At 48.1% G+C, this 23,638-nt stretch overlaps 1 protein-coding gene across 1 annotated transcript in view; it reads left to right on the top strand.

Moving 5' to 3' along the window:
• Positions 1-1,088: 1,088 nt before the first annotated feature.
• Positions 1,089-23,638, top strand: part of BORCS5 (BLOC-1 related complex subunit 5) — a 44,372-nt gene continuing 21,822 nt past the window's right edge. Inside the window, exons 1-2 of the mRNA XM_015408543.1 lie at positions 1,089-1,393; positions 8,922-9,065. Coding sequence (XP_015264029.1) covers positions 1,336-1,393; positions 8,922-9,065 — 202 coding nt within the window. The 5' untranslated portion in view covers positions 1,089-1,335. The remainder of the gene's footprint in view (positions 1,394-8,921; positions 9,066-23,638) is intronic.

The following is a 23,638-nucleotide window of genomic DNA, read 5'->3' as shown; positions in this document are numbered from 1 at the left end:
GGAGTCCCCAACCTTTTTGAGACTGCAGGCACCTTCGGAAGTTCCAAATTGGAGCTCATGTCAATGTGATGGGAGCAGCCACAAAATGGCTGCTGCAGCTTACTTCATGTGGTGGCTGCTTCTGGCCAAACAGCATTTTTTTAAAATTGCGTAGTGGAATCTCCAATGGCCAATCAGAACCCTTGCTGGACAAAAGCCCCACTAAGTCTCGCTCCATGGCTAAAGACACTTGGCAAGTGCTAGGAAGGGTGTTGACAGGCGCCATGCTGGAGACCCCTGCCCTAGGCCAAGCCCTTATGATTTGCAGGGCCTCACTTCCACACCCACTAAATAATGCACTTTCCATTCACTTTCAATTCCCTTTGCAACTGGATTTTACTGTGTGAAATGGCAAAATCCACTTGCAAACGGTTACTGAAGTGGATGGAAACTGCATTATTCAGCACATGTGAAAGCACCTGACAGGTGAAGGCACAAATTATTCCAGTCCCGGAACACTTATGCTAATCCCAGGGATCATCATTCCACTTTGGGGGCTGTCACTTCAGGCATGTAACTGTTTTCTCCAAATCTGTCCTGCATTTTGTTTTGCAACTTTTATGTGGTATAATGCCTTTCAATGCAGCCCGTGCAAGTCCATTGGCCTCCCTGGCTCCCATTATATTCAATGGGCCTTCAGGAAGCTCCCTTGCCAAAGGGAATTCTTTGTCCTTCATTTCCGGACGTCCTCCTCATGCCAGGCCGCTGCCCGATCGCATCCTTAGTCACGCGAAGATACGCTTCGAAGGAGCCTCCTTCCCAATAAGTGCACAGGGCATTCGGGCTTTGGCGACCTCGGCGCATGCAAATCATCGCCTGCCATCGAAGGACCCCCCCCCCCCCCCCGCAAGCTGCAGATTCGGGCGCCAGGCCCACTGAACGCAAGAGGCCGTCCTTCCTCCGAAGAAGACGCCGGGGGGGGTGGGGGCTGCAATGCCCCGCGCCCGGGAAGCGACCCACCCTGGCCGACTGAGTCTTGCAGCGGGGCAAGGCGGCGTACCGGCCTCGGCCCCCCGGCGAGGGGCGAGGCTTGACCCGGGAACCGAAAGCGGCTCTGGCTGCTGGGAAGGCGGAAGCCTCGGCGGTGGGTGTGCCGCGGGAGGAGGTGGTGTCAGCCCAGCGAAAGGCGGCCGCGCTGGCTTGTGAGCTCCGGGAAATGCGCCTGGCTCCGGGGAGCAGCGCGGCGCTCCCCGCGCCGTCCCCTAAAGCGCCGGGTGGTCCGGGTCAGCCTGGTCGGGCGTAGCGCCGCCACCGCCGCCCTCTTCCCCTTCTGCAGCCAGCCCCCTCCTCCCTGCCATGGGCGCGGAGCAAAGCGCCGATGCGGACAGCCGGCCTCACGAGCCCAGCGTGTCGGGTAGGTGCCCCTGGTCGGTGCCGCTTCGGAGGGCGAGGGGAGGCTGCCAGGATCAGTGCACGAAGTACTCCTTGCAGGCCGGAGAAGAGAGCAAGTTTCCAGCTGATGAAGTGAGCCGTGGCTCACGAAAGCTCATCCCCCCCGCCACGTATTTTGTGAAGTCTTTAAGGTGCTGCTGGACTCTTGCTCTTTTCTGCTGCTACAGGCAAACCAACGCGGCTACCCGTCTTGATCTGTCTCCTTGCAGGCAGAAGGCTAGCTGTCGGGGGGGAGGCCTGGCCTTCTCTGTTAGCTTGCTGCTGACACAGATTGTTTTTGGAACAAGAGAGCGTTCTGCCCAAAAACAAGTTTACTGCCTCGATCAGAAGCGGTTGGGTTTTGCGCGAAAAAGGGCCGCCCGAATAGAGATGCTTTACGCTTTCTCCTGGAAGTGTGGAATGTAAAAAGAGATGCTTCAAAATCCCTTTCCTGAAGTCCCTGGGGCCCGTGTCTCAAAGAGGCCAGTCTGTACGAGCCCTGTCAACAGAGCATGACACAGCAAAGTGGAACCTTCCATTTCAGAGCAGTCTACCTGTACTGAGGGCAAGCCCTGTGGGAAACCGGGGGCAGGCTTTTTTAACCTTTAATTTTGGGCTTTGCAGAGGCACTGATTATAGTTCCTGGGGAAATAAAAATAATGCACTAGTTGGACCTTTACCACCATTTGTAGACTTTTACTGTTGTTATTAAAGGTAACGGTAAAGGTTCCCTTGCTCGAAAGCCAGTCGAATCCGACTCTAGGGTTGCGGTGCTCATCTCAGTTTCAAAGCCGAAGAGCCAGCGCTGTCCGAAGACGTTTCCGTGGTCATGTGGCCGGCATGACTAAACACCAAGGCGCACGGAACGAAGTGGTCCCACCGAAGTGGTCCCTATTTATCTACTTGCAATTTCTTGCTTTCGAACTGCTAGGTTGGCAGGAGCTGGAACTAGAGACAGGAGCTCACCCTGTCTTGCGGCACCCGGGTCTTGAACCACTGAACTACTGACCTTCCACAGCCTGCAGTTCAGCGTCTTCTAAAAACACATTTGAGGTTCCTCTAAACAATTTTGGCTCCACCCAAGGGAAATTTATTTGGTCAAATTACACCTGTGCTGTGCAGCATGACCCAAATTTCATGCACACATCTTGCTATGTGGGTGGGGGGACCAATCAAAGTAAAATGTCTGTATATTGTAAGTCAAGCTGTACTATGCAAATATTTTTTTTCCTTCTGCAAGTAAATATTAGATTCAGGTGGGTAGCTGTGTTGGTCTGAAGCAGCAGAACAAAATTCGAGTCCAGTGGCACCTTTAAAACCTTGAATAAAACTTTGTCGGTTTTAAAGGTGCCACTGGCCTCAGACTCTGTACTTCAAGTAAATAATAGTGTGTGTTTATGCTGCACCAGTCCTTAGTTGATTAAGGTTGTGCTGTTGATTGAAAGGCACCTGAGAAGGCGAAGCCCAATAAAAGCTCACAACCCCCATTATTGTTTATCTGCCTGCAGCTTACAGCACAGGCAAAGGCTGACCGATACTGAGCATTTATGTAGTGCTCTCAAATGCTCAGGATGCATACCTGTACTCTATTTCAAAGACTTTTATCCCATCTTTCTGTAACACAGGTTCAAAGTGGCTGACAATCTGCTACAGCAGTAGAATACCAATCTAAGAAATAGGCTACCGATAACTCTACAGAGAGAGAAATCATCACAGAAATCATCTCCAGAAATGCAACAGGAGGCAACCAAGCAAAACTCTCCAGCAGTGCCATCCTGTAAAGTGCTGTTAAGTCGCAGCCCACTTATCGGCCACCTGGTCGGGTTTCCGAGGCAAGAGAAAAATAGAGGTGGTTTGCCATGGCCTCCCTCTGCATTGCGGCCCTGGAATTTATTATGGGTCTCCCATCCAAATACTGACCAGGGCTTACCCTGCTTAGCTTCTGAGATGTGGGGAGATATGGCTAGCCTGGGCCATCTAAGTCAGGGCAGCTCGTCAAGTGCAAACAGGCTCCGTGCAGTTTAATTTCACAGTGGGGGTCGACACTTCCAAGCAATTCCCACCAATTTAGATACAGATTGTCAGTAAAAACGGATTTCTTCATAAACCATAGAAGTTCGTTGCCTACCCTGAGAGTAACTTCCAAAGACCAGCGCCTGTCTGAGCGAAGGTCAGCCCCCTTCCATCCCTCCATGAAAAATTTAAAATTTCTGTGATCTGCTTGACTGCCTCTCCCTGGCCATCTGTGATGAGCCACAAAGGGCTAATCCTTTGTCCATTGCTGGAAAGACTGCTCCAAGCACTTTGTCAGTGTCTTTGGGTCACAACGCCTGAAACTGATCCAAACAGATCTGGCACCTTGGTGTCTGGCTATCTGGGGCTATTTGGACTGTAAGAACTGAGATAACACAGCTCAGAGCTGGTATGGCTGATTTTCTCCACAGAGTTCCTTTCGGTCACTTCTCAAGGGTTCCTTCCTGCTCGTGCCCAGCTAAGCTTTGATAATTCTCAGCAGTTCTGCAAGCCTTAGCACAAGATAGGATGGCAACAGGTATGGCTTGGGGGCCAGGCCCCAGTCATGGCCTAAAGCCACTGACTGTGCAATCCACTGCATTCAGACAGAAGTCCTGCTTGTTAACTGCGGCTTGCTCCCTAGTAAGTTGCCAGTAGGACTGCAGAGTTTCTGGCAGGAGAAGAGAAGATGAGAAGAGATTGGATTTATACCCCTCCCTTCACTACCCAAAGGAGTCTCAGAGTGGCTTACAAACTCCTTTCCCTTCCCCTCCCCGCAACAGATACCCTGTGAGGTAGGTGGGGCTGAGAGAGCTCTGAAAGACAGGGCTCTTTTTCAAGAACAGATGTGCCAGAACTATGGCTTGCCCAAGGTCATCCAGCAGGTGCAAGTGGAGGAGTGGGGAATCAAACCCGGTTCTCCCAGATAAGAGTCCGCGCACTTAACCGCTACACCAAACTGGCTCAGAGAAGAATCTTGAACCAGAGTTCCTGATTCCTAGCTCACTCCCATACAGAGCCACTCTAACCAGCCAGACTCCGTTGCATCAGCAGCGTGAGTGGAGGAGAGCTAGTTCAGATCTGGTGCACTCTTGGTAGAGACCCAGCTCCCAAGGAGGAGCAGTGATTGTAGCAACTGCACTGGAGGCCACAACCACAACAACCAATCAAAAGGGAAGGCACAAAAGCATCCCAGCAGCCTCCACTGCAGGGGGGAATGTGGCATGTATAGGAAGAGTTCTACAGCTATGACCCTCCAGGGAGCTCCGTAGGTGTCGGATCAAATCCGCTCCTGCAGACACGTTCCCTTTTGAGAGACTGGCACAGGGAACGAAGCATCCCAATTACCCAGGGGCCTTTACAGTTTGCTTGGCAGAGGAAGGCCCCACCGAAAGGCCTTTTCTGTGCCTTTTCCCAGGCAAAAGTGAGTTCAAGTCTGGAGGGGCAACTGCTCCAGGGCTGCCCCAAGAGCCAACTTTGTAAGGCAAGGGTTACACAGACATTTAGATCTCACTGGTAAGGCAGAACTCATTGTTTGGCCAGTGGAGGCGTGATTAGAACCCATACCTTACATATACTCTGGAGCATTCCTCTAACCACACGCCCGATTGAGCACACAGGAAGAGGCACATTGCACTGTGGGACAGCACAGGCTTGGCATGTGTAAAGTCTGCAGTTCAAGTCCTGCATGGAGCTACCTGAGCCTGCTTTGCGTGGAGGGCGGGGTATAAATCTGATAGATAAATAAATAAATACCATGCAACCCTGGAAGGAATACCAGGAACACCTGAGACTTTGCGCTGGCAGATGTTGGGCACAGACCACTCATGCCCCATACTCCAGTCTAATTGTTTTTTTGTGCTTTCCCGTGTAGCCACCCCTCTATAGGAGGTTCTATATCACCACCTACTAGTCATCCTGGCAGCCCTTGTTCTCGTATCATATCAGCAGTTACCTGGGGGTTGTGTACCCCGAGGGACCTGTCCTCCTTTGCATATTGTGCAGAGTGTGGAGGTCGCCTCAGCTCCCTGGGTGGGGGGTAGTAGTGGAAATGTATCCCTGTCTACCAATGGGAAAGATATGGAATGGAATTCTCAGGGCAAGTCAGGTGGATCCAGTTGCCAACTCTCTGGGCCTATCAGGATTCCTGTGCCTTTGAGAGCTGCAGAGTCCTACCTCAGAATCCTAGAGGGACCTCTCCTGATTGCTCCATGCCAATGACTGGAATGAGAGTGTTGGAGGAGGAGGAGGAAATTGCATTTATACCCTGCTCTTTACTCCCCTAAGGAGTCCCAAATTGGCTTTCAATCTCCATTCCCTTCCCCTCCCCACAACAAACACCCTGTGAGGTAGGTGGGGCTGAGAACTGCTTGTGAGAAAACAGCTCTGAGAGAACTTGTAACCAACCCAAGGCTGTGCACTGTGAATGAGGTCCATCCTGGCCAGTGCTGTTGCAAAGAGCTGAAAGAGACACGAGGATGGGAGTGGGTGGTGTTTAGCTGGGGCCAGAGACGGAAAGTGAGCGTGAGGATTCCGCACGCGGATCCCATTCTGATCCCCCCCCCCCCACAATTCCATGAGGTTGTCCCATGCTGGGATTTCTCTGTTGGGATAGGTAGTTTTCAGCTCAGGGACTGCACTATCCCTTGCAGGGAGTGGCTTTGGCATCCTGCAGTTTCTGTTTGCAGTGCTGATCAAGGAAGGCGAAAGTGGTCATGAGCGGTTAGCTAGGAGGAGCAGGGGTTGGGGGTGCTGGCCGCCACCTAGAAATGTGGTTATGCTCCCCACACCTTGTGCATGGGATTGCACTGGCACGGCATTGCCATGGGGTTCTGCCAGCATTGCTCTGAGGGGAGGGCCTTCCTGTGCTGTCCATAATTCCTCCGTGCTCTGTGTGTAGCAAATGCTGCTAGCAGCTATTACAGAGGGAGGGGGAATTGCTGACTGGTTGCCCAGGAGGAACATATTGCATATGGGGGAAAGGCTGTGGGATATAAATGCCATTTGTTAGTAACAGGGAAATAATTTTTCTCAGCCACACCTCTGGAGCCTGCTAGCCAGAACCATTTGCAGAACGGCAAAGAGGGGCCATAAAGCCAGTTACAATTACCTGCTGTACCCCCGGGTGGACACCCCCCATAACAGTAATCCACCCCAGCTGAGTTACTCCAGAGCAGGGAGTCTCATCTCAGACTCTGGGAATGCGGTGGCTACAGAAGCACAGAGAGCCTCTGGCCAGGACATTCTAAAGTCCAGCTCCCTTTAGACACAGGGGCGGCGGCGGCAGCAGCTAGCAAGGCCTTAAGTTCTAGATGTTAAAAACACTGAGCCTGGCCTCATGAAGAAGTGAAACCAGCGCAATCACTGTTTTCGTGCTGAATTCAAGGGCTGCATACTTCCGCAAGTATTAGAGAAGGGGGTTAAAGGCTTCCCGGCAGACACTGCCAGCCAGTTAGACAAAATATGACTTTCGGTAGGACTGTTAATGGAGCTGCGGTGGCTCAGGTGGTTAAGACGCTGAGCTGCAAGCTGTGGAAGGTCGGTAGTTCAGCAGTTCGAGACCCAAGTGTGCTGTATGACGGACTGAGCTCCCGTCTCTGGTTCCAGCTCCTGCCAACCTAGCAGTTTGAAAGCAAGAAATTGCAAGTAGATAAATAGGTACCACTTCAGTGGGAAGGTAACAGCGTTCCGCACGCCTTGGAGTTTAGTCATGCCGGCCACATGACCACGGAAACATCTTTGGACAGCGCTGGCTCTTCGGCTTTGAAACGGAGATGAGCATCGCAACCCTAGAGTCGGATGCAACTGGCTTTCGAGCAAGGGAACCTTTACATTTTTAGGACCGTTGAGGGTTCAGGCATTTGAAGAGCAAAATGCTGCTTTATTTTCTCAGGAAATGCCGCTGTATTTAATGAGGGTGTCTAGCCATGATGGGGGTGCAGCTGCTGCCTGAGTACCTGCCAGGGTTTCGAAAAGACTCCCTGCTCTGTGCCCAACACGGTGGCCGTTTTGAAGCACCTGACTCAGAGCACCTAGCGGAAGACATGGTCAGCACTTGGGGTGCTGAGGGCGATGGCTGCTGGAGCTTAGGCTGGGCAGGCCGTGGACGGCTTTGGACTAGCTGCTGCTCCAGCAGTCACTTGTGATCAACAGGTTGCCTATGGCCATGCATGCATTTTCTAGAGGCTACCTCAGTAAGAACATAAGAGAAGCCAATGTTGGATCAGGCCACTGGCCCATCTAGTCCAGCACTCTGTCACACAGTGGCCAAAAATACCAGGTGCCATGAGGAGGTCCACCAGTGGGGCCAGGGCACTAGAAGCCCTCCCACTGCTGCCCCCCCCCCAGCACCAAGAAGACAGAGCATCCCTTGCCCCAGCCTGAGAGTTCCTATCTATACCTTGTGGCTAATAGCCACTGATGGACTTCTGCTCCATATGCTTATCTAATTCTCTCTTGAAGCCGTCCATGCTTGTAGCCACCACCACCTCCTATGGCAGTGAATTCCATGTGTTAATCACTCTTTGGGTGAAGAAGTACTTCCTTTTATCTTTTTCCTTTTATCACTATCCTTTTATCGCCTGACCGCTCAGCAATTTCATGGAGTGCCCACGAGTTCTTTTATTGTGAGAAAGGGAGAAAAGTACCTCTTTCTCTACCTGCTCTTTCCCATGCATAATCTTGTAAACCTCAATCATGTCACCCCTCAGCTGTCATTTCTCCAAGCTAAAGAGCCCCAAGCACTTTAACCTTTCCTCATAGGGAAGGTGTTCCAACCCTTTTATCATTCGAGTTGCCCTTTTCTGCACTTTTTCCAATGCTATAATATCCTTTTTGAGGTGTGGTGACCAGAACTGCACACAGTACTCCAAATGAGGTCGCTCCATTGATTTATACAGGGGCATTATGATACTGGCTGATTTGTTATCAATTCCCTTCCTAATAATAACCCCCAGCATAGTAATGCTGAGTATTCCGGGAGCCTCTTGAATACTAAAGCTCTTGCAGTTTTGTCCAAAGGCTAATTCACACAGTCAGCTGCAGGTCACCGAGGGATACCTTTATGCATGTAGAACAGTTAGATTCGAGCCCAGTAGCACCTTCAAGACCAACAAGATTTTCGGGATAGAAGCTCTTGAGAAGGTTTCTGAGATGTTACTAGACTTGGATCCAGCTGTTGTACTGCAGACTAACACGGCTACCCTGTGAAACTATCTTTATGCATGTGTGAACTGGCCCTGACTACCGAAAGGAACACCTTCCACAATTGGGGATAAGGACAGAAGATGGATAGTACAATAAGGAATTAATTTTTAAAAATGTGTTTCTAGCCCCCATGGTGAATTCTTCCCCTGGATTAGATTGGGTTTTTTAAAAAAGGCAATAGATTAAATAGCATATTTGGGGTTTTTTTTCGTGGGCTAATATCAGCTGATAGAGAATTGTAATTGTACTTCTGGTGCTGCCTTTATTGGTTGGTTTGGATTTATCTTTCCCAGCATCCCCTTCACCAGCCAAGCAACGAGCCAAAATGGATGACATTGTGGTGGTGGCGCAAGGGACCCAGTCCTCTCGCAATGTCAGCAACGACCCTGAAGTCATCAAGCTGCAGGAAATCCCAACTTTCCAGCCCCTTCTGAAAGGTAGGCTACAGCTCGATCTCACCTGAATGTTGAGTATATAGCTACATATGCTGTCCCCCCCTTTCCAAAACACTTCTCGTTCTTGATGCTCATGCTTTCCTGTTCTCCAATCCCTGTCTTGCCATCCTTCTGGAAAGCAGTCTGTACAGTAGGGTTGCCAAGTGGCACTTACCCTGCCAGCGGGAGACTCCTGTTCGTATCCTGGCGCACACGGGCGCCGCATGCACGTCACAGGGAAGTGAGGTCATGACGCCGGGCACGCTGGGGGCGGGGCCACGACCATACAAGGGAAAACCATAGAGTTTTCCCTTGTATGGCCGTGGCCCCGCACCCAGCGTGCCCGGCGTCATGACCTCACTTCCCTGTGACGGGCACGCTTGGGCGGGGTTCCCCCCAGGGCCCGATTCCCCGGCGTCGGGGAACGGGCCTCTGGGGCGGGGGGATTTCCGCCCCCCGGGGGGACTTGGCAGCCCTACTGTACAGTCAGGAGAAAAGGAAAAAAATATGGACTGGATCAGGAGAAAAGGATAATTATCTAACGCCTTGACTTGTGATATCGTTTGTTCACAGAATTTCCAGCAGCCATTTTTTTTGTCACTTTAATTTTATTGTGAGCCCTGCTATTCTGTTTTGCTGAATGAAATTATTCTTCCTGTCAGCATAGGTGTAATTTAGTGAACAATAAATAAAGGCTTAATCAAAGGGCATTTGGGTTCAACCGTGGCTCTTTCAGCACCCGTATTTTGCCTTAGTTTCTGAGCGCATCCTGTTCTTCCATTCTGCACACCCTCCTGCTTTCACTTCCAGTTTGTGTCGGGGCTTTCTCTTGTTTCTGTTCTACAGGAATCTGCATTCAGACCGCTCCCAGCACACTGTTGCCCCACGGCTACCAAAACTCCTTTTTGTTGCAATGCTTTGTTCTCATCCACTTTCAGATCGCTAATCCTTTCTCAAGGGGAGTTGTTTCTGCGGGTATTTAAGTGCTGCCCACTGCCCTCCCCTGTTTCCGCCTCTCTCTCTTTAGGTGGACGCTCCCTTTCCATTCTGTTTTCTTTCCCTCCTTCTCCAAAGGCGTGTCCTCCCACTCAGGCAAACTTTTAAAAAGCCAGAGAGAGCGTAAGAAGGAATCAGTAAATATAAAGGACATGGGGATTCCCTGCTCCCAGATGTGTCAGTCTTGCGTGTGTGGGCCTGGATTTTCCCTTCCCTTTCTTTTTGCAGAATCAGGGAGGGAGGGAGGGAGGGGCTGTGTCTGCAGTTAAAAGTTTTGAGAGATGTTTGCCTTTCTCTTCATCTTAGAGACAAAACAGCCAGTTAGCTCAAAAATGCAGGTTTTGCTTGTTGTTGCAGAATGCACACAGAATACACAAATAAATAATCCGGGGGGGGGGACCAGTGCAGAGGGAATGCGTGCAACTGCAAAGTCAACCCTTAAGGCCTGACTCCTCAGATTCTCCAGAGCAAGCAGCCAGTGCAGAAAGGGCCAATGAGGAGCAGAAGGCCTTGCCTGAGAGTGAGCTGAATCCTGCTGTGCTGGAGGATAGTTTGGACATGTGGGCAGCTTGCTCCTACCCTTAGCAACATCATATTCACCAGTACATTTTTAAATACACATCTCCTGAAGCAGAGACTATAAGTGTACAGTTTTCTGCCATCAGAGAGGGTATCTTTAAAAGCCTGACCCAAACTTCCTGCCGCTTGAAATTGGCTGAGACTTTTAATGAAGGTCTGAAGTTGCCCACAGTAATTTTTGGGTCTACGTTTTGGAGGCAACACGCAAAGCTGTTAAGTGCTGTGTAATGATTTCATGTTTAACTGTGTGTGTGTAGCTTTAAAAGTTTGGTTTGCATGGCTGTGATGATAATCTAGAGTGCTGGACTCAGGCAAGTGATATGATTGGTTAGTGACAGAGAGGGGGAGGGGTTTTGGAATGGATGCTGTGTGGATGATTTGAATGTCTATCAGGAGTGACTGTTAGAGTTTGGACAGTTGAAAAAGACAGTTGAAGAAAAGTTAAGCTAGGTTGGAGAGAGAAGAAAAGCTTCCCTGTGGGGTTGTTAAGTTCTGAAGTCTGTGAGAGAAGCCGCCTGTGTTGAAACAGTTATAAGCTGAAGTTGAATGTATAAGAAACAGTTAACGTATATGGCCTAAGGAAAATATTGTTACAAAGTGACATGCCCAGATCCCTGTCAGTAAAAGAGAAAAGTGTGTTATACACCAAGCATGTGTTCAGTATTTAAGCCTTCCTGGTTACAATGAGTTAATCTTTTATTTGTGAATTACTTCAATAAATCCTCTTTTATTTAAAATTACCCACTCTGAAAGAAATACTTCCCAGGACCACATAGACCCTCATGAACGCCTAAAACCCTCGACATTCCTACCCAGAAATAGAGAAAGCATAAAGGTTTGGAAATCCTTTTAAAATTTCCTGGTGGCAGCCAGATATATAGAGTAAAACAAAACTGAAGGGGTCATCACATGCTGCTTCACTTTTGTTTGACAGCTTTGTAGCTAAGGTCATAACCAGTACCTTGAATTGATCTCCAAAATAAACTGACAACCAGAGTAGCTGGAGAGGACCGTTTGGTGTAGTGGTTAAGTGCGTGGACTCTAATCTGGAAGAACCAGGTTTGATTCCCCACTCCTCCACTTGCACCTGCTGGATGACCTTGGGCAAGCCATAGCTCTGACAACAGCTGTCCTTGAAAAAAGAGCAGTTTCTGTCAAGAGCTCTCTCAGCCCCACCTACCTCACAGGGGGTTTGTTGTGGGGTAGGGAAGGGAAAGGAGTTTGTAAGCCGCTCTGAGACTCCCTTGGGTTGTGAAGGGCGGGGTATAAATCCAATCCTCTTCTCTTCTCGGGGTGCCCAGGTACAAACCAGTGCTTTAGATAGGCCTCAGAAACACACTGCGAGCCCGTAAAGTACTCTTGTGCTTTCTGGCCCGTAAAGTACTCTTGTGCTTTCTTTGCTAGTTGGAAGAGTAAAATTGATGGTCACCATTGGCAACTTTGTATGTACGTTCGTGGACTCCTGATACTATGGATTAGCAGTGGGAAATACATTTATTTATTTATTTTTAGCATATTTATACCCAGTCCTCCCTGTGAATGGGCTCAGGGAAGCTTACAAAGTCGGGGTTGAGGTTCAAAACCTTGTTTAACTGTGAAGCTCATTGGGTTGCTTTGGGACAGCTCTCTGCTTGTCTGGCCTAGCTTGCCTCACAGGGTCGTTGTGAGGACAAAACAGAATAATAAAGTATACCGCACTTTGCCACAGGAAGGCTGGATACAAAATCTTAAATGAAGTTAGCTGAAGGAGACATGAATCCCAGGTGTTGAATGCTGCCTGTGTTCTCACATCAATAACGTTGCCTTAATTGTGATGATAAAATGGGGAGAAGGGACCTGTGTTTGCTGCCTTGAGCTCTTTGGAGCAAGAGTAGGAGAGCCAGTTTGGTGTAGTCTGTAGTAGTTAGGAGCGCGGATTCTAATCTGGGAGAACTGGGTTTGATTCCCCACTCCTCCACATGCAGCTGCTGGTGTGACCTTGGGTCAGTTATAAGTCCTTTCAGAGCTGTTCTCTCAAGAGCAGTCCTCGAAAGAGCTCTCTCAGCCTCACCTACCTCACAGGGTGTCTGTTGTGGGGAGGGGAAGGGGAAGGAGATTGTGGCTCTGAGACTCCTTTGGGTAGTGAAGGGCGGGGTATAAATCTAATCTCCTCTTCCTCCTCCTTCTTCTTCGATAAAATTAACTAGGTAGGCAGAGAGATGTTAAATGAGCTTAGCACAGCAAAGAGGACTGTGACGCCACCTACTACTTCTGTTATGACTGGTCACTGTTGTTGAATTTATATACAGGGGAGTCTTGGACAGAAATGTCACAGAATCTGCCTTTTGTGTTTTGTTGGGTTCTGCTTCTTTTTCCCTAGCCTTGTGTGTGAATGCACACTCACGTATGAACCCATAAGGGTTGAGAATTTGGGATATAAAATCCTCAGATGTCTGCCAACTTCATATGTGTGTTAAAGTGTATATAAGGGGCCTCAAGACTCCTTTTTGGTTTTGCCGTGGGAATTTGTTCCTGTTGGCAGTGCCTTCAGACCTCGCTTTAAAATGGACTATCCTTACATTATCAAAAATGGCCACAGTAAATGTGCGTGGGTCGTGTCCGAGTTGACTGCTGCCTCTCATAAACTAATCAGCCATGGAAGGTAAGTATGTTACTTTGAGAGGGCCTGGGGTGGTGCTTCAGGTCTTGTCAGGGGCTTGCTAGCTCCAGGGTCACTATCTGGAGAGTACTGTGTGTGTAGAAAAATACAGAATCCACCAGGTGGCACTGCTGACTGTTGCCTTGGCACACTGCAGAACATTTTTTGTTGGCTGTTCCATGGAGCAAGTAAAGATTGGAGTTCAAGGTAGGGGGCCAGCCCATAGCAAGCAGCAAGACCCACAGGAGGGGATGCTGCCACCCATGCAGAGCGTTTTCCTTGTGAGGAATTGGTTTCATGCACTCCTTTTTACAGCACTGTTGACATGAGAACAGGGTTGTGATAAGTGGAGCCATAGATCTGTGATTAACTAACTACAAGTTATCCACTTAGGAAGGTCCTGGCTTCCTTTACTGACTTAGAAAAGGTGTGTGTCATTTCTCTAGAGACCTGCTCACAAACAATACAGCAAAATCCTAGAAGTAGCAAGTATAAAACGATCAGTATTCAAACATGCCATAAAAACAGCAGTCTGAATTTTTAGAGAGGAATTGCAGGGGAAATATAATTAAAGGGTTACTTATTTAGAGAGAACACCAGATGTTTCAGGACAAAGTGTAAGCTATATGGCTTTGGCAGTGTGAGAGCTGGATTGTAGGGTTTTTAGGGAAAATATAACATATTAAGTTTAGGCTTGCTAGTTAATGGGGTTTTGAAAACTAACAGTGTTAAAAATGTGAAAGAATATTTAAAGGGAATAGATTGTTAATTTAGAAGAAATATATGCTTTCTTTAGCATAGTTAAACTGATAAGTTATGACTGTTTCTGTTCTGTTGTTTTTATATTGACATAAAATAGAATAATAATAGTATAGTACTGATAAAATGAAATATAGCAGATAGAATATTGATGAATTGGTTTTACAAAGGGAATAGATACTTGGTTTAATAGCGTATGTTATTGAATACAAAATAAAACAAGGGGGGAAATGGGAAGCTGTATGCAAATATGATGATGTGAGCGAGATATTTGGCTTGCTATTTTAAAATGTATGGCTCTTTTTTATGTCACTTGTTAAAAAATAATAATAAATTTTGCCCAATCTGGGCAAGTAAAAAAAACCCACAGCATCAATCAGCCTAAAACAGTATCGATGAAAGAGCTCTTAGGTTAGGAGCAGGTGAACAGATGAATAATCTTTCTGTTAAAAGTCTGGGGAAAGAGAAATTCCTGTGCCTAGAGGGCAGGGAGGTCGTTTCCAGATGAGCCTGCAGTAGGGTTGCCAGCCCCCAGGTGGGAGCCGGGGATCCCCAGACTTTGTTGGCTCTTGGGTGGGGGGAAGCCCTGGCCCATTGTGTTCAATGTGATGACGTCATGCAGAACTGACGCCATCACGCTGGGAACGTCACACAGTGCTGCTCTGGTATTTGGGGCAAGACTCTATAGTAATCATAGAGTTTTGCCCAAAATACCATTGGCGTAGTGGTTAGGAGTGCAAACTCTAATCTGGGAGAACCGGGCTGGATTCCCCGCTCCTCCACATGCAGCTGCTGGTGTGACCTTGGGTCAAAGTTCTTTCAGAGCTGTTCTCTCAATAGCAGTCCTCGAAAGAGCTCTCTCAGCCCCACCTACCTTACAGGGTGTCTGTTGTGGAGAGGGGGAGGGAAAGTGAGATTGTAAGCCACTCTGAGACTCCTGAGTGAAGGCTGCTCTGAGACTCCTCCTCCTCCTCCTCCTCCTCCTCCTCTTCTTCTTCTTCTGTTTAAAGATGTAGCGCTGGGTGCCATCCTGATATTGGTGGCACCTCACTCCAGGGGACAAGATGGAACCCTGAGGTACTCCATAGCCGCAATGTCATGGTTCCTCAGTTCCTCAAACTGCAGTTCCTCGAGACTGCCTTCTGTAACTGGCTGCCCAAGTTGAAACAGAACCACTGAAACACAGTGCCCCCCATTCCCTCCCCAGATAGTCTCTCCACGTGGTTGATGACCTCAAAAGCCATCAGGAATTCCAGGTTCAGGCGGGGCACTCTCAATGATGGATACTTGGGCGCTAGTCTCTTCCATACCACTTACCGTTTCTCCCCCAAAACCAGTAACAACGCAGCATCAAACAGATCTACCCGCCTAGTCAAGCGGCCAGCTGAGGGGGTAAGACTACAACCAAATCGGGGTTATTTTTAAAATACTTAGGGAGCCTGATCAGTCAATATCTCAAGTCAAGGGCAGATGACAGTTTAAAAATGGCGCTGAAACCAAATCGTGCCGCTGACCCTTCCTATGCCGGCATTACTAAGCAGGATTTGCTTGCAGCACCGACAGCAATAAAGACTGAGATACTGGCTGCTATGACCGGCTTACTTAAACCGATGGAAGAACAACTAGAAGAAATCACCAGATCTCTGTTGGAGGTGACCAAAACGGCTGACTGTGTGATGGAATTAGCCCTGACTTTACAAACTGAGAACAGAGAACAACAACAAATATAGCAAAATCATGGAGAGAAAGTCATGTCCCTGGAAATGTCTCTACTTGAGAAGAATCTGAAATTTAGAGGGATACCAGCATGATAAAAAGTAGAGACATCACCCTGTCCGCATGGTCAAGCAATGGTATTCCCATTAGTCATGTATGGCTGCGAGAGGAAGGCCGAGCGCCGAAGAATAGATTCTTTTGGACTACGGTGCTGAAGAAGACCCTTGAGAGTCCCTTGGACTGCAAGAAGACCAAATCAGTCAATCCTAGAAGAAATCAACCCTGACTGTTCCCTGGAAGGCCAAATAATGAAACTGAAGCTCAAATACTTTGGCCACCAAATGAGAAGGGAGCACTCACTGGAGAAGACCCTGATGCTGGGAAAGATTGAAGGTCAAAGAAGACGGGGACGGCAAAGGATGAGATGGTTAGACAGTGTCATAGATGCAACAAACATGAAATTGAGCAAACTTCAGAGGACGGCGGAAGACAGGAAGGCCTGGCGTGATCTGGTCCATGGGGTCGCGAAGAGTTGGACTCAACTGTGCGACTGAACAACAACAACAACAACCAGAAACTAAAGAGGAGCGAAGAGATCTGGTTGTCCGTGTGGCTGGCTTCGGAGCTTGACTTGAGGAATGATGAAACTCACATGATCATTAAAGCCTATCAAAGAGGATCATTTAACACTTCACGGTTCAAAGATCCCAAGGATATAGTGGTTACATTCCAGGATGTCCAATACAAACAAAAGTTGCAGCGACTGGCAAGAGAGAGAAGAGTGCTTCAATGTCAGGGCAGGAAGGTGATTGCTTTACAACAGGGGTGTCAAACATGCGGCCTGGGGGCTGGATCAGGCCCCAGGAGGGCTTCTATCAGGCCTGCAGTGGAACTGGGTGTCTTCTGCTTCTTCTTTCAGTTCTGCGTCATCGTAGGTTTGCAGCTTACAGATACACACCTGAACAGCATACTCAAGATTGCAACAGCACAGACATTGAGCAAGAGGTGTCAGTTATCAGACACTGTTAAATAAACAAAATATTGCAAGAGTGCTAATGTTTTAAGCATATTTTTATTTTAAGTTAAAAAAAACCCTTTGTGTTTGTGTCCTTTATAAAGTTTATATCTCTGCTACCTGGCATTGCATTTTATGACACTCATGGTCGGGCCCAACAAGGTCTCATTTATGTCAAATCTGGCCCTCATGAGAAATGAGTTCGACACCCCTGTCCAAATCCAATACTTTGAGCACTGCACCTGGTTGGCTGTGCTTGGTTCTGCCTCTTTCACACAGAGTTCTGCTAACCTTATTTAGTTCCCCTCCGCGGGTTTCAAAATGAAGATGGAAAGTATCAAGGATGATAAATTTCTTTGCTGGAATCTTAAATGCTATTAGTTTTCTGAGTATTTAGCTGTGGGAAGTTTTCATATCTTCCCCAGATAATTGTGTGGTTTGCCTCTGTCGGTCTTATCAGTGACTAGTTATTTGTAGTAATTTTGGCCAGGCACCAGGAGCTCTTTGAAAATGGGCTCGTCATGTCAGTTGACAAGACTGTGTGAAGTCACAGTGGCGTCTTTCCAACGCAGTGCAGCTTATTGTTGTGCTCCAGTGGAAAAGGAAAAGACTTGGATTTGTGGAGAAAGGCAGCGGTTGGAGTTCTGGGTGTCTCTTGTAGGAACAACTGCATGTACTGCGTGAATTTCCTTCGCCAGTTAGGGTTGCCACTCCAGGTTGGGAAATTCCTGGAGATTTGGGTGAGGAGCCTGGGAAGGGAAGAGACACCAGAAGGATATAATGCCAAAGAGTCCACCCTCCAAAGCAGCCATTTTCTCCAGGGGAACTGATCTCTGTAGTCTGGAGATGAGCTATAATTCTGGGAGATCCCCAGTTCCCACCTGGAGTCTGGCAACCCCATGGTCAGTGGAGGAAAATAAACTTAGGTGCCGTTCTGGAGAGGCACCCAGCTGAACTTTGCCATAAAGTCTTCTCTGACTGTCAGCAATAACTAATCGGGAAGCGAAGTTTTCAGTACAGTGAAGTATTTTTAAGAACAGCTACTGGCTGCAGTGCATTTATTTATTGAATTTTGTGTCCAGGTCATTGTTGATGAATGTGAAGGAATGTTTGTGGGGTGGTAATGTTAATGTGCTAATAGCTTTCTCCTTAATTTAAATTTGTTTTAGGTTTGTATTAAAGCCATGAGAATTTTTTTGGTTTTTTCTACACATCTAAAGTTGCATTGAAGTTTGTGTATTAGTTGGTTTAAAATCATGTGCAATGAATACATACAGCAATCCAGCAGGAAACAGCCCTCTCCCAAAGAAACAGATTAAGTAATAGGGAACAGGATTTGCTTTACTGAATTCGCTACTTTCATATATTTTTTCTGTTGGCTTTGTAGACTTGGTACCTTTTTGACTATCACTTTCCGCGTAAATCAGTAGATTATTTCCCCTCCTTAAGGCATCAAACCCGCAAAATGTAGCAAGTGAGGGAGATGGCTGTATTCGAGCATAACTTGATAAATTAAGCATTTACAGCATCCCTGGCTTGCCTCGTGGCCCAGCATGGCCTGGTTTTCATGTGTACTGGAGGTGGGCCTTCTGTAATCCTAAACTGAGGTGAGCACCATGTTGCCTGAGTAAAATGTCAGACTCCAGAGGCTGTCCGTGAATCAACATAGGCCGTAGTATGTTCAGACCATCTTCAGATTGCTTTGCGGATAATCTGTCAAATTGGTTAGGGGCTTGGGATCAAGGCAACTTTTCTTTTCCCTGCCATGTTGTATTCAGGCTTAGTAGGCCTCTCTTTGTTTGGTTTTTCCACAGAGTTCAAACCTTTGCTACCCTGTGAACATCATCTGGTGCTCTTGGCAGGTCACTGTCTCTTCCTTCTACTTGCCTGTTAGTGGCTGTAAAGATAAAATGGGATAACTCCCACAGCTCTGTGAAAGAAGGGGGGGGGTATAAACATAATGGATGCATTTGTTATGAGTGATAAACATACAAATATTTGCCCACAGAAAAAGCTCCTCTGTACTTAGTCCATAGGGATGCCAGACTACTGTCAGAATCCTGGTTAAATCAGTTCTCAACACCACTTACTTCGAAGAAAGCTTAGTTTATTGAGACGTTGATGGATACCATACTGAACATGAGCTTTGTTAGGACTGGAGGTGAAAGTGCAGAGAATGCAGATATATTGTGTTCAAGCAAAGGTACTAAAGATCAGGACCCAATCACACCACGGCATTCGCCTGCCAGAAATAACAGTCAACTACCCCCCACACTAATGCATACCCCTCTACAGAAGTAAAGCACAACAACAGGACTCAGTGACACCGTGTCTGATACATCAAAGCATTTAGGGAAACGAAAGCTTTTGGTTTTCACACCCCTCTCCCCCTCCTCCTTCATCTATGGCAGGTGAACGATAAAATGCATACTGAGCCTGACAACTACAGAGATCACTCCCCCTGGAGAAAATAGATGCTTTGGAGGGTGGACTCTGTGGCATTGTGCCCCCCCTCCCTGACCTCCCCAGACTGTCCCCAAATCTCCAGGAGTTTCCCAACCTGGATCTGACAACCCTACCCCCTCACCCCACCAGTGGCCATGAAGGACCTGGCAACCCCTAGTCAATCAGGCATGTGGACTAACACCAGGGGAAAGCACCTTGCATGTGGCTGTGTAGTAAAACAATGTAGTTAGGACTGATGTGAGTCTGTTGAGATGATTTTCACTCCCAGAATTTTACTCAGGAGAAGACCGGGAAGGGTCACTAGTTTGCATTATCCCCTTGCTATTGGAAGAGGTGTGGAGAATTCTGCATTCAGATAATTGGTGGGGTGCTGTCTTGTGAGGCCTGTAAGAGCCCTGCTTTCACTCAACTAAGATCTCCTTGTTCCTTTAGTGCCTGTTCCTTGAAATGAAAGGCGAGGTGTGGGGAATGGAATGAACCAGCAGAGTGGAGGAGACTCCCAATGGGAGGTTGCCCTCAGAGGCAAAAGTTATGTTCTCAGCCTGCCTGGGCGCTCTGACTGGCTTGCTGAGGGAACTCAGGAATCCTCCCCACCCTAAGATGTGACCTGCCAGTCTGCTCTGTAAAGCTTCTGTGGGGGACTGGAGTCCAGGCCAGGCAGGAGTCCCCAGATTTTTTGAGCCTGCAGGCACATTTGAAATTTTCACACAGCACGGTGGGCACAGTAGCAAAATGGCTGCCACAGGAGGTAGAGCCAGCCACAAAACGGTTGCCGCACCTTAACTTCAGTCACACGGTGCAGATGCTGTATGACTTGGGTTGTGGTCACACGGGCTAGAAAAAACGGGGGGGGGGAGCGAGGCTATTTTCTCCGGAGGAATTTGACCTGCAGTTGCACGATCACACCTCCCTTCGAAGCTGCGGGCGCAGTCCATCAGTGCAACTGTGGGTGAGTCAGGTTTTTTGTGCTGTTTTCCCCCCATGCGCTTAACCGAGGGATCGATGAATCGCACCTCCAACCTGAGGGCTCCCTATGGAGTTTGCGATGATGCGCATACTGCGAAGGGGAAAGAAAACAGCAGCACAGAGTCGGGATGGCCTGATCAGACCATCCTGATGCCATGAGAGGGCGCGGGAGCGATCACACGGGGGAAAGTCCGTCCATGGCCCGTCGCAACCCATTAACTACCAGATTTTCCCCGGTGACTTTTAACTCCGCTTCTGTGGCAGAGCAGAACGGGTTGCCGATGGCTGCGGGGCGCTTCCCAGATGTTGTTGTCTGATCGCGCCCTTTAAATCCTCCCGGCATTCGCACCTATGTCGGGTCTAATTGTGCGTATGATCACAGCCCTACTGAAAAATCCATCAATGACGTCACCTGTATCTAGAATAAGAAATCTGGTAGTATTTTCTTTTCCATCTTCTCTGATTGCAAAAAAAAAAGTCCCAACAGCAACTAGTTGCAGATCTTTACTTGCCCTTTGCAAACCAGCTGTTCCACTCATCCTTGAATTTCCTTTTTTATGATGACCACATGTGACTGACCTGGACTGAGCTATTTGTTGGTCGTAATTCTTTTTTCAAAAATAATGCACGCACATCATCAATCTAGCTAACATTTTAAATCACGTCTGCCTTACTAACTTTATTTCCCCCCTGGTTATAGCTACGGCATGTTGTTTTTGGAGCCCAGTATGATGCATTCACACTGAGATGTCAAATGAATCTAGAGTAATTACATTCTTGTTATAATGCTATTTTTTTTCTTTTTTTATTATTGTAATAGCAGTATGTTTTTTGTACTGCTTTGAAATATTGGAAAACAGGACACTCAAAATGCTGGCTGCAGTGCATTTATGAAGGAACATGGATTGTGAAAATTGGGCACTTCATTCTTGATCGGAGTGGATTGGGGGACCTTGACTTTGGTGCACAAACCCTGAATCACTTAAGACTGCCCGTGCTTCAAGGTCATTCAAGAGAGAAATTAGTATTGCAGAATAACAGGGATGGGAGCTCAGTTCCCAAAAGGATAAGATTAATAAGCAACTCACTGGTTTTGTGAGCTAACAGAGAACCGCTAATGAGAATATACCTCAAATACTGAATGCATTTCAGAACAGCGGTTACCTGGCCTTTGGGAGGGTAACAGCAGATCTCCCTGGAGAAGGTCCATAACTTCAGCGTACCTGCCCAGAAGACCTCATCAACAACCATGATTGTATTATGGAGTGGGGTCCTTCTACCAAGTCTTCCTCCATCAGAGGCAGCCCTTCACCACTGGAGAAAATCTTAGCAGAAGGGAATGACAGGATCCAATACGCTGGGTTTAAAATTGGTTATGAAATGGTAGCGCAAGGGTGTGCATGTGATGTGACAAAATGCTGATTTCTGCGTTGTGCTGTGGCGTTGGACAGGTCTGTCTTCAGCCAGTGCCATTTTGATGTCATTCTGTCTCCTCTGAAGGTTATTTCGGTTATGTTTTTATCTTCACCAATCCTGTTTTAAGCCAGTCACGTTCCTGCTTTTGTGGGTGGTAAAAACAGGACTGATAATCTTCTGCCGCTGTTCCTCTGGAGCTAATTAAGCTCCCGAGGTTGCCCTGCGGGGTGCTAATCTCTGTGCCCTAAATGAGCATTTCTTTCAACAGTGTGGAGAATAAATTATTCCCCTTGATTTAGCCCTGACTTTTTATCAGAGTTTCTGCTTGTGAATTAAACAGAGTGTCCTTGGAACATTACCAGGGCAAGGCAGTTGCTTTAATCCAGCGAGCAATAGGAGAGAATGGGAGGGGTGAGAAGTCACATGGACCTCCAGCCTGTGGTCTGTAGTGGCGCGAGTGCATCCCTCGGTTGACTACCGCAGTGAAACCTGAGCCTGTGGGGTGGTAGTCTGTGCTGGGGTAGGGTGTCCTTAATGGTCCATATTTGCATGAGCAGCAAAGACACAAGATATTCTCCCTTTTCTTCCATGCGCTGGAAGCTCACAAGTTGCCCATCTCTCACTGCTCATGGATCAGGACCATTCACGTAAGTGGTTGGTAATGTGTTGACCCCATTCTAGCAATGGAAGCCCCTCTAGCTTTTCCCTTGGGACACATGAAGTGCTCCTCAAGGACTTCTGCTGAAAGGGAGGCCAAAGTTAAAAGAGCTCCTGATGGCCTGTATGTTGGTTTTTGGTTGTAGAATGTTTCTTAACAGGCCAGGGCCTCTGGCAGAGGCAGAGAGCCAGTTTGGTGTAGTGGTTAGGAGCGCGGACTCTTATCTGGGAGTACTGGGTTTGATTCCCCACTTCTCTACATGCAGCTGCTGGTGTGACCTTGGGTCAGTTACAAGTTGTTTCAGAGCTGTTCTCTCACGAGCAGTTCTTGAAAGAGCTCTCTCAGCCCTACCTCACAGTGTGTCTGTTGTGGGGAGGGGGAGGGAAAAGAGATTTGTAAGCTGCTCTGAGACTCCTTCGAGTAGTGAAGAGTGGGGTATCAATCCAATCTGCTGCTCCTCCTCCTTTCTTTCATGGGCATAACTTCGTTTAGTAGTTACATAAATGGACCCGATAACTGTGGGGTTTATTCATATGTCTGGAAAAATTATGTCTGTGGGAGGAGGGGTTTATTAAATAGTTTTAACCTTAGTCAAATATACCTGAGTGGGATTCATGCCACTTGTTTGCACCGCTGTCACATACAGGCCAGCTCTTGTTGTGTACGGAGTGTGAGGAGGGGAGAAACTCAATTCTGTCAGGAAGGAAGGGTCTCCTGACCACTACTGTTCCTTCAACGACAATCGCCCTTTGAGACCCAGCCGGTCCTGAAAAGCAAGCCGCAAAGGCGCACAGCCCAAGACAGCCAGGAGCCTTGGGCCTTCCAACCTCTGCAAATGTTTGTTAGAGTGAAATTTGCCTGTGTATCATCAAATAAGAATGAGCTGAGATCAGCCTTGGCAAGAACAGGGCCTCTGTTTCTTTCCACACAAAACAGCACAACACGAAAAGGCGGCGGGGGGGGGGGGAGGGGGACAAAGGAGGGAGAAATAGTTCAGTTGTAAACGTAATGTTAGAGGTCTTGCACAGCTTGCAAGTTTTGAAGATATGAAAAAGACAAACGGCAAGGAGGCTTTCAGTCATCCTCCCTCATCGCAAGGTAGCTGCGATGCAGAATCCTGTGTCTGAAGTCGCATCGCTCTTTGTTTGGCTCTCGTCCAGCATGTCTCCAGGGCCCAGCTCTGGCTGAAGCCTTTGCGCCCTGCAAGCCAGCCACAGATTTCAGCGGAAGGTCTTTTGAGGGCTCGTTTGAAGGGCAGGCGACTGGTGGCCCCCATTGGCTGAGTCCAGCCCCCAGAGAATTCCCATCAGGTTTCAGATGTGGACCCCACTTTCTGGGGGGGGGGGGGGCTCTTTGTTTCGCAAAAA

Source organism: Gekko japonicus, unplaced genomic scaffold, assembly GCF_001447785.1.
Source record: "Gekko japonicus isolate JY-2015 unplaced genomic scaffold, Gekko_japonicus_V1.1 scaffold1193, whole genome shotgun sequence".
NCBI lineage: Eukaryota > Metazoa > Chordata > Lepidosauria > Squamata > Gekkonidae > Gekko > Gekko japonicus.
Note: the sequence above shows the minus strand (reverse complement) of the source record. Positions and strands in the feature narration are given on the sequence as shown.